An 11,332-nucleotide genomic window follows, 5' to 3' on the forward strand; every position below is an offset into this window, starting at 1 on the left:
TATCTGTTTCTGCTTCAGTATCATATTTATGGTGTGTGATTTACCTTTCATAGCCTACATCACATATCATAGGGTGACCAGACGTCCCCGGCTTCAGGGACAGTCCCTGTTATTGGCTGTCTGACCCTGGCTAAATACAGAAAAAACTGTATAGAAGTAATATTATTAATTTAAAATAGATGTCCCCATTTTTTCCCCCTTTTCGGGGTTTATGTTCCCAGTTTTGATCTCGGACGTCTGGTCACTTTATGTCATATATCAGAATATTCTACACTGTTGAGCTCACTATGAATATTAAAATACGCCGAACCATGTATCCTGTGTCATAGCTACATGTATGACGTGAAAATCAGTGAGGTTTGATTAAATAAATGCGCTGCCGAACAGATTACACTGAGTGGAGCGGGTGACCGGTTCAAGATGGCGGCCCAACGGCTCGTCCGCGTCAGTAGCGGTCGATAGTGCGTCTGTCTCAATATGTGTCTATGAGGACCCTCAGCGTGAACGCGCAAACGGAGAGGAAGTACTTCCGGAAAGGCCCGCAGCCTGAAGAGCTCCGAGACCAGAATCCAGACTCAGTCCAGGACAACACGGTCCACCAGTCACAGCGGAGACCTGCAGGACGATGGAGAACCAGAACCCGGACCACAGGAGCCAAACAGCAGCCTCGTGCTCTGATAGCACCGATGTTCAGGTCAGTGTTCATGACTTCATCACGAGACTAAAGACACGAGGAAGAGTCTCGAGGGTCCGTGTATCATCCGTTCATTCTGTTGTTAGAGATCAGAGCCTGAAAACCCGCTCCAGGGTTTGTGTTGACGTGGTTTGATTTCCAAAGTGTCTCCGTGATTCCTGTTTTTATCTTGAAGAGAGGAAGCTGAAAGAAAAACTCACGAGCGTTTCTCTTTTCTTTGTTCTGAGAGTTTTCCCCGCGCGGCGCATGCGCGGTGCAGCCCGTGTTGTGTCTGGAGTCATTATATTTCCTCGTGTGTTGGTGAGTTTATCACAGTGACAAACAGACTGCCTGCGTTATTATTATACGCATGGTTATGTAAGAGGAAATCTGGACATTAGGGTCTTTTTTATTTAGCAAACTGTAGAATCCAACATGACGCTGCACTGATGTAAGGGCCACAGTCAGGGCCATAACAGCTTAACATCTTATCAACAAAACAGCATAATTTCAAAATATCTGCAAGGACTTTTCTTACACTGCTTTTGTAGTTTATAGACAATGTTTGGTGTTTTCAGTTTTACTCCATCCACATTTAGCGGGATTTCTAAATGAACTCGAAATCATAGGTCAAGCCTTTAGAGTACTCAGGCTGGAGGACATGCAGCCATACAAAAACAGGAGTACATCAGGCTAACAATCAGTCCAGTGAAAGACAACCTGATCCTGGAGGAAGACCTTGACTTCACAGGGATGGAATGGCACCATGCTTACATCTTTACTGTCAGCAGTGATCGACCCTCTTGGAAAATATGCCCCAAAATTTACAATTACAACTTTGATTAAATTACACACACACACCTCAGTACTATAAATTAATACATTATTTAGCATTACCAAAAGGTTGGAGCCAAATAGAGACGGGGAGAACATCACATCTCATGTAAACTCCTCATAGACCAGTGGTAGTTGACCAGGACAATCACAATCCAATATAATGACACTACAGTATCATATTAATACATTTTAATGGTCAGAACATTATTATCATAATCATCTATCTTGGATTAATTAAAATAGTCTAACTTGCAGGCATGATCAATCAATCATGACTGGACCAAAATAGTAACGCAGTGACGTTGAAAGACAATAAAATAGGTGTAATATTTACAAAATATAGGCCTACAGCTCACTCTAAATTTAAATTCAGTGTTCTCGACACGTACTTTATTCGGACGGGCTGCCCGGATATATTCACAGCTGCCAAAGTATAGTGGACAACACATTTTAGCATTACAGAGAGAGATGTAAGCTGGTATTACGTTACAAGACGCGGACACGGTGGACATTTTACAAGCACAGATCAGTGTTGTTTTTTTGTGTGTCACACTTAAATTGGTCCCCGCTGTACCAAGGGATCTAAAATCGTGTAACGGATACGGGGCGTTCATTGGTTGTTCATGTTCATTTCAGGTTTATTGTGTGTGATTGGTGTAGATATGTTAGGGGGTGGGCGTTAGGGGATTGGTCAGGAGCCGTCAAGTCGTGCTTGGAGTACCTGCAGTGTTTTTAGCATGTAGCTAAGTAGCTACCACCGTAACGTGCATAACTTTCAACCCTCCCGTTAAAGTAGAAGAAGAAACGCAGCGCGACGGGTTCAGGACGGATGATGTGTTGCTAAACAGAGAATTTCACATGCATTTGCTCCTAAATAGATACGTGCAAACTAGAAAAATTATTTACGATGTGCGAGTAAAAACTGCAACCTACAGTAATTTTTGTGAATGAATCGTTTATTTTTGTTAGTACTTAGCATAAATAAATTACAGACCAATGTAGATTGTTTTTCTTGCACAAGCATTTAATAAAAGAAAGCAACCTACAATGAATATTAGGCCTCTAGTAGTGATAAACTTTATATGAAGGTTTAATGAATATAGTGGGAGGCAAAAATGAGGCTGGAGCAGAACATGGAAAGTTTAAGTTGAATGATTAAGAAGCATCTTGTAAGTTTACAAAACAATTTACTGTTATGTCCTAAGTACATTTAATAGCAATACATAAATTTTGCTTCAAATTTCAATCTGGTGTCGTCAGGCAGGGCACGCCGGTGTGTTTGCAGTGAGAGACCTGAGGTGGAGGTGTGTATGTGAGTGTGGGCAAAAGAGAGGGGAAGAGCAGATTCAAGTAGTGAGGAAACACTAAAATAAGGTGGAGAATTAACTAGAATTAAAATAGTTAAACTACGTTATACACCAAGCCACCGCTCCTCCCTATTTATAAGATGACTCCAGAGAACAGTCCAGTGGTATTTCACGGTTCTGCCTCTTGGAACCGCAGCACGACACCGTGGACTTTTGTCAGCCCTAAAAAAATTGCCTCATCATGTATGAAGGTAAATATGGTGCAAATTGCGAGAGCTTGTAGATTTGATGTGAACACTTGTAGAATACAGTGTGAGAACTTGTATCTGAACCTGTATGCAAAATTTTTCACTTGTAGAAAATATTCACAAACGTGAGCTGAATTTGAAGTCATAGAAATAAAATAAAACACTAGTGCTTTGTAGAAAATACATCTTAACTTGTGTGTTGAAAGTTTCACTCAGAAACCATCCACACACCCGTGTTCTGAATATGAAGTCAGAAAGAATATTCACCAATGTGTAGATTGATATTTACATAAATACAAAGACAGCTGCAGACTTGTAATGCAAGATTTATTATTTTTCTTTTTTTTTTTTTTTTTTTTTTGCATGTCCATTTTTCAATACAGCCACAACTTGGTGATTACAACCTCTCAGATTTGTTTCTGCAACTTCACAAATGTAGTAGTAGCCACAAAACCAGTTTGCAGCGGTCTTTGTATTTATGTATCAAGATAATATCAATCTTGTGAATATTTTTTTCTGTGACTTCACATTGATAACCCGGGTGGTGAATATTTTCTATAAGGGAAAATTCTGTTTTTTGGTGCACAAGCTCTCGCATTTTGCAACATATTTACCTTCATAATCATGAATGACTGTGACCAGCTACACAATCATGGACAATACTTTAAATATGAATGTAGCATTTCATAACAAGACCCTGTAAGAATTATGACTTATTCAAAACAGTGATTCCCAACCAGGGGTATTTGTACCCAAGGGGTACTTCTGCATTTACCAGGGGGTACGAGGAAAGCTTGCTATTTCAAAAAAAGAAATGGTTATTTCTTTGAAAGAATATATATCCACAAATGAAGGCAGCTGTAACACCAGTACTGTACCTGTTGCAATTATGTAAAAGTGCATGAAAACTATACAAGCACTAAGTCTAATGAGGTAGCTAAAAGTAATCATTGGATCATTCACCTTGACTCAGAGTGGTGGAATGATTCCTGCCCAAACTAACCTTAAAGAGATTGTTTGCAATTTTAGAAATGGGGCTGTATGAGGTGCTTATCCACAGTCACAGTGAGTCGCATGTGGAGGAGGCACCAATCAATTGGCTGGGGACTGGAATTGGCCAGTTTTCAGCTTAATAGGCCCTAAAGGGGTCCGAGCAGCATCCAATATCCGATTTTCTGACATTTAACGGTACACACAGTCTAAGTTTCTTTTACATACACAGTGGCACAGACGGTAAACGGCTATTGTCACATCCTCACACGTTAAAACATGTTAGAAGACACAGTGCTCGCAATTTACATGTGCAGAGAAACACACAGGAAGAGACGCTATCTTGTATTGGGTTAGAAGGCGCGGACACGGTGGACATTTTACAGAACCTGGCCGATTAAAATGAGTTCAGATAGAGAATCGTAATGATGGTTTTGATAAATCTTCCATTAAATGCTCGGCCTACTCTTGCTTGCACATGTTAAGTGTATATCAGCCGACCTTGCAGGTGTAGAACAGCTCTGTATCGTATTCTTGAAGCAGTACTGGTAGACATGGAAGAACTGCAGTCTGCTCCACATTGATATCATTGATATTGAGAACAAAAAGCTAAAATACAAACAGTATATATGTACACTTTGCTGCAGACTGTGATGATTGTTTTTCTCTATAGACTAGGGATGTCCCAAATATGCTGTAGATTTTTGGCTGAGCCAGATCTTCTCTATTTCCATATCGTCTGATCATGGCTATTTGAGATCACCGATTGGCGATCTGTTCGTTGCAGCATGCTAGTGAAATTACAGGCTTATTAGCTTTAACAGAAAACCACCAGAAACATCTGTAAATGCACAGGATAGTGTTTCCCACAGAATTACCATGTAACTGTGGTGGTGTGAGTGCGTGTTAACCTCGAATGTGTTTGGGAAGGAGGGAGCAAGCAAGCGGAGGTGCTGAGTGAATCTATGCACAGATCCACAATGAATTATTTTTTTATTTATTACTTTACTCATATTAAATAGTATTTAGTATGCGGCAGTCAGCGTTGATATTGTGACGTGTTGTATCGCCACAAATAAACCAATGAATTGGAAACACTGCAGTGGGGTGCAGATTCAAGAGACTGTTTTTATTTCATCTTAGTTCTGATAGTGAATTAGTTAATATCGGCGCATGATAAACCAATCGCTGATCATCCCATTTAATCTTTGATAGCCCATCGCTTATCGGCACAAGACTACCTGGCACACTGATGTAATGCAGCTAAAGCCTAATACATTTGACGCCTTATTTTCATCCCAAAACTGAAGATCCCGATTGAAAAATATAAAGTTCATAAATTTGAAGAATTTAGGATACAAATGAATGTTTATCATAAAAAAATGTGACACTTGAAATTGAAATGAAGACCCATCCATCTGCTGAAGCTACTAGTTGAGTGATCATTATACTGAAGAAGAAGAAGAGGAGCAGGGGAGACAACAGATGCACCAGTGTGCCCAAATCATTTTCTACATACACACAATTGTAGTTTTCACTTGCATAAACAAGCAAAAACCTTGCTCTGTAGGCTGTGATAAAGGAAAGTAGCACTGTGAAGCTAGCAAGCTGAGGTGAACAAAACAACATAGAGTACAGTGATAGGATTTTAAAAAGTGTTATTTCTGTCGATACTGATCCATTACAATGTGCCTGAATCTACCCCTGTACTGACCTTTAGGATCTGTAGCAACCTGACCAAAACAAAGTGATCTCACTCACTCCCCCATAAAATCAGAAACATAGCCCAGCAATAATAATAATATCCTTCTATGTGTCTCGGATGATGGCTAAGTAAAAAAAAACACCATGTGACAAGAATGTGTGAAAACGCATTATGAAAAGTACAACAATTAACAATCAAATCAACCTAATACCATAGCTCTAAATATGTGCACTTTATGTAAGTTACCCGACGTTCCCAGAAAAGAGCTGGCCATCTTTCCTGAAAATCCAGCACGGTTACAGACCAATGTGGTCTAGATGTGAAAAAAAGTTAAATTTTTTGCATTTTCACAAATGTAATAAAAGGTTTTTTAATTTGAAAGTGCGTTTTCAGATGGCAGTAAGTTTACCTGAAAATCTACCATGCTTTCACAACCATAAGTGATGCTCGGCCATGTAAGTTTCCCTTAACTCCTTTTAACTGTGAAGCTAATTTCAGTGTCCTGTTCTCTGTAGCAACAGTTTGCTAACCCACAGTTTAGCTAACGTTGGTTACATTAGCGATACTTGCTCTTGCTTGCTCTATATCACGGTGTTTGTCGTGGTATTATTCTCCAGAATAGCATAACTCACCTGTTTATGTTGATGCTCTAATAATGTTTCAGTCAAGTTTTTGTTGCATTCAATTGTGTAATATTAATTTAGGAGTCAACATGAATTCCATGAAGGCTCTCAACATTATCCTCCTCTTTATCTAATGAAAAACACATTTGATGTGCATGCCAAGCCCTCTAAGTTCATCATCAGACAATGAAAAACACTTTTGATGTGCATGCCAAGTCTTGTGAGGTTTCGAGCATTCCTAGCAAAGTTTTGTGGCTCTTTGAGCATCCGATTGGCCTCAAATATCTGAAAATGACGCATTTCAGTCACTCCAGAACATTGTATTTCCCACCAGACCTGAGGTGTGTGCAAATTTTCGTGACGATTTGAGCATCCTAAGTCCCTCAAAAATTACTTCTCCAGGGAGGGGGAAAAAAAATCTCAGGAAAAAAACAATAGGTTCCTTGCACTTCGTGCTAGGACACCGTTGGTGCCCTGCACTTTCGTCCGAACATAAAAGGAGACTGTTCTGAACACTTCATGTCAATCTGAATTGTGGTTGTTGGGTGAATTTTGACCTGTAGATGTCTTATGAAATGTGTGAAATTTGGTAGAGATCTGAGCATGTACAGCAAAGTTACAACAACTTCCTGTTTTATGTCTTAAAGGAAACATATTATGCTTTTCCACATTTTATCTGCAATGCTATAATGTTGGATGTTCATGTTAAAAATGGCCAAAGCTTTAAAAAAAATGAGGTTAAAGTATTTAAAAGAAATGCCTGTGAGCAAAAACCTCAGATTTTCTCCTGTTCTGAACGCTCTGTTTTGAACTGCTTTTTCTACCAACGACTCCGTAATACGGAGCCAGACGGAGCTGGGCATAGCAACGGCTCAGTCTGCCTGTTCTGCCCAGCAACAACAGCATGCTTCAGGTCTTGGCCAATAAGAAGACAGTGGGCTTTGAGAGGGGGGCCTAACACAGACGGAAGCATTTGCTTGTTTCACAGAGCAGCTGAAATGAAGCCCTATATGAAGAGTCAGTATTAAACAATCATGCATAGCTGCCATACAGGAGTCACAGAACTACAATATATGCCTGGAAGAGCAGTTTAATAGGTCTCCTTTAAGGCTCTTCTGAGACTGTTTTGAAGCATGTGAGGCCAATATGTTGGGAGTTGTACATGACAGCGTGAAGCATAGATTTGTTTTACAAATCACATGACAATTACCTGGACATTTTGAGAGGAGCCAGAATGGCGGGTGAGAACAGTGAATTTATATGCTGCTCCAACAGGCGAACAACAGTAATAATTATCAAATTATCTTAACCCTTGTGTTGTCTTCCATATTTTTTGAAATTCTTTTGTATGAAAAAATGGTTTTCTTTCATGAAATTACATGGATGGTTCCACACTACCAGATCTTTAAAAAATACAGTTCGACAAAGACGTCTGTTACATTAGTCAATGGAGCGCAGCCATCAAAGTGTCAGACCTCCGTTAGAACTAGTCCTATACTGCGCTGTGATTGGCCAGCTAGGTTGTTTTCATTTATTAAATCCTTGTGCAAAAAAAACGGTCTACATCGGTGTGTAATTAATTTATGCTAAGTACAAAAAAATTATAACCATTCATGCACAAAAAACTGTAGGTTGCAGTTTTTACTCGCACATCGTAAATAATTTTTCTGGTTTGCACGTATCTATTTTACGGGCAAATGCATGTGAAATAATCTGTTTAGCAACGTATCATCCATCCTGAACCTGTCGCGCTGCTTTTTAGGGCCCGAGCACGGACCGTGCGAGATTTTGTTATTTTTTTTTCTTCTGTGAAGTAAGCTCAAATTATGGGGGCCTAAACATACTCAAACTCACCAAATTTTGCACACATCTCAGAAGTGGTGAAAAATTTCATATTTTATGGGTTTTGCGCATGGGTGTGGCAAAATGACTCGCTAGCGCCACCTAGAAAATTTGAAAAAAAATTAGCTCCTCGTCCACATTCAACCTACATGCACGAAATTCTCTGGGGACATGTATCATAGCAAGACACACAAAAAAGCCTCAAGAACACATATCCTAAACTCAACAGGAAGTTGGCCATTTTGAATTTTATGGCCATTTTTGGCGTGGCGTCAAATATCAACTCTTCGTCATGACACAAAACTTTACGTACTTGATAACTCTCCCACCCCGAAGACATCTACACGTCAATACCGATTTTATATTTATAGCAGCAAGTGCTATGTAGTTCCACATAGGGGACACAGGAAGTGACATATAACACCTTCATGCAGCGTCGGAACCGCATAGCAAATTCACAGCCGCACCGGCAGAGCTCCAGAATATGCAACGCGGTCGGCTCACACCCGGACGCGCTACAAGTGCGAGGGCCCGCCCAACGCTGCTTGCAGCTTTAATCTTCTTCTTGTCTTCCCTTCACTGTTGCTGAGCTGTTCTACATGCTGCCACAGGATGATAATTTAATGGTAAACTACGGTTGCACAAAAAACCCTACTTTATTTTTGTAATAATTGCAGCATGAATGACTTCTGGTGTTGTGATAGAAATAGGTTTACACTGGTCTCATTAGTGTCGGCTTCTTCTAGAGAGCTCGCTCCACCGTAACATCTAACTTATTGTCTTTCTCTCTCTGTTGCTTTAGAAACGGAAAGGAAGAGAGGGACTCAAACGTCACAGCTGTCAGCTCTGTGACAAATCCTTCACAACATTAAGCTATTTAAAGATTCATCAGAAACATCACACTGGAGAGAAACCATACAGCTGTGACCAATGTGGGAAAACATTCATTATATCATCTGGACTAACAATCCACCGACGTCTTCACACTGGAGAGAAACCGTACAGCTGTGACCACTGTGGGAAAACTTTCAATACATCATTTGGACTAACAATCCACCGACGTCTTCACACTGGAGAGAAACCGTACAGCTGTGACCAATGTGGGAAAACTTTCAATACATCATCTGGACTAACAATCCACCGACGTCTTCACACTGGAGAGAAACCGTACAGCTGTGGGCAGTGTGGGAAAGCTTTCACAACATTAGGTCACCTAAAAATCCACCAACGTGTTCACACTGGAGAGAAACCATACAGCTGTAAACAGTGTGGAAAAACTTTCACTACATTAAGTTCCCTAATAAAACATCGACGTATTCACACTGGAGAGAAACCTTACAGCTGTGGGCTGTGTGGGAAAAGTTTCACTGCATTTGATAGCCTTTTGAAACACAGACGTGGTCACACTGGAGAGAAACCACACTGGTGTGAACAGTGTGGAAAAACTTTCACTACATTAAGTTCCCTAAAAAAACACCGACGTATTCACACTGGAGAGAAACCCTACAGCTGTGAGCAGTGTGGGAAAAGTTTCACTGCATTCGATTACCTTTTAAAACACAGACGTGTTCACACTGGCGAGAAACCGCACACGTGTGAACATTGTGGGAAAGCGTTCGGTTCATTAGGTGAGCTAAAAATACATCACCGTGTTCACACTGGAGAGAAACCGTACAGGTGTGAACATTGTGGGAAAAGTTTCACCAGATCAGGTGGCCTAACGGACCACAGACGTGTTCACACTGGACAGAAACCGTACAGGTGTGAACAATGTGGGAAAAGTTTCACTAGATCAGGTGGCCTAAAGGACCACAGACGTGTTCACACTGGAGAGAAACCGTACAGCTGTGAACAATGTGGGAAAATTTTTGCTACATCAGGTGGCCTAAAGAGACACAGACTTGTTCACACCGGTGAGAAACCGTATAGGTGTGAACATTGTGGGAAAGCTTTCAGATCACTAGGTGAGCTAAAATTACACCACCGTGTTCACACTGGCGAGAAACCACACTGGTGTGAACAATGTGGGAAAATGTTCACTACATCAAGTGGACTAAAGGAACACAGACGTGTTCACACTGGAGAGAAACCGTACAGGTGTGAAAAATGTGGGAAAATGTTTTCTTTTGGTACTAGCCTTAAATACCACCAGCGCAGTCACGCTACTTAGTTTTCAAAATTGTCAGAGACAAGCAAGCTGTTTCCTCCTGCTTCCTCACCATGCTGTCTCTGTAAGAAGCCTAAATGTAAACCTCTTCTAGAAAAATCCAGTGCTGGTTTGAAAGGACCTCCGTGCACGGATTTAGACCTCGAAGCCTGATAAGACTGGGGGCCAATCTGCTGGGTCATTTGGTGGAGCAGCAACTGTTCCATTAGGGTCTGAGCTGCTTGTATCTGATGCTGGCTGAACATCTCTTTCTGTGCTCGTACTGGCCGACGGTCCAGCATCTACTCTATTGAGAAACTTAAAATTTTAAACAACCGCATCAAAAAATGAAGTGCTACATGATGTCTCATACTCATTATTTTACTGAAATCATACATTTTGTTACATCTTGGGAGGGTTAGCTTATCTGGACTAAGTAAATGAAGAATATCTCATCCTATCACATCTAGTGCATCAAGTATGACCACTGACAGACAACAGGAAAATGTAAGCCTCACTGTTTCTGCACCACAGTCCAGTATAATGCAAGGCAAGTTGATTTGTATAGCACATTTCAACAACAAGGTAATTCAACTGCTTTACATAAAACATAAAAGCAACAGGGAAAAAGTTTTAGAAGTTAAACAGAAAAAAAAAAAGGCAGTTCTCCCACCTTTGCTTATTTTACTCCTTTGATTCCCCATCTCCCACTCTATCCCCCCTTTAGTTACTTAGGGACTCTAACCCTAAGGGGACTCTAACCCTTTAACACTTAGGGACTCTAACCCTTTTACATATTTTTCTACCAGCACGCTAAAAGTTTAGCTGGCTGATCTGAGCTTCCATGCTCTAAGCTAACGTTACCGTTTTATTGCCAATTACTCATCAGCCGATTGGTTTGCTAATGTAACCGGCAGAGCCAAACGCGATGTCGCGTCTTTCTGTGAATATGTTCAGCTTC

General features: G+C 40.6%; 1 protein-coding gene across 1 annotated transcript; it reads left to right on the forward strand.

Moving 5' to 3' along the window:
- Positions 1-496: 496 nt before the first annotated feature.
- Positions 497-10,975, forward strand: LOC123966444 (zinc finger protein 271-like). The gene is made up of 2 exons (XM_046042606.1): positions 497-694; positions 9,028-10,975. Exons 1-2 carry the CDS (start codon positions 626-628, stop codon positions 10,393-10,395), a joined length of 1,437 nt encoding a protein of 478 aa, XP_045898562.1. The 5' UTR covers positions 497-625; the 3' UTR covers positions 10,396-10,975.
- Positions 10,976-11,332: the final 357 nt, after the last annotated feature.

This window comes from Micropterus dolomieu, unplaced genomic scaffold, assembly GCF_021292245.1.
Source record: "Micropterus dolomieu isolate WLL.071019.BEF.003 ecotype Adirondacks unplaced genomic scaffold, ASM2129224v1 contig_13456, whole genome shotgun sequence".
NCBI lineage: Eukaryota > Metazoa > Chordata > Actinopteri > Centrarchiformes > Centrarchidae > Micropterus > Micropterus dolomieu.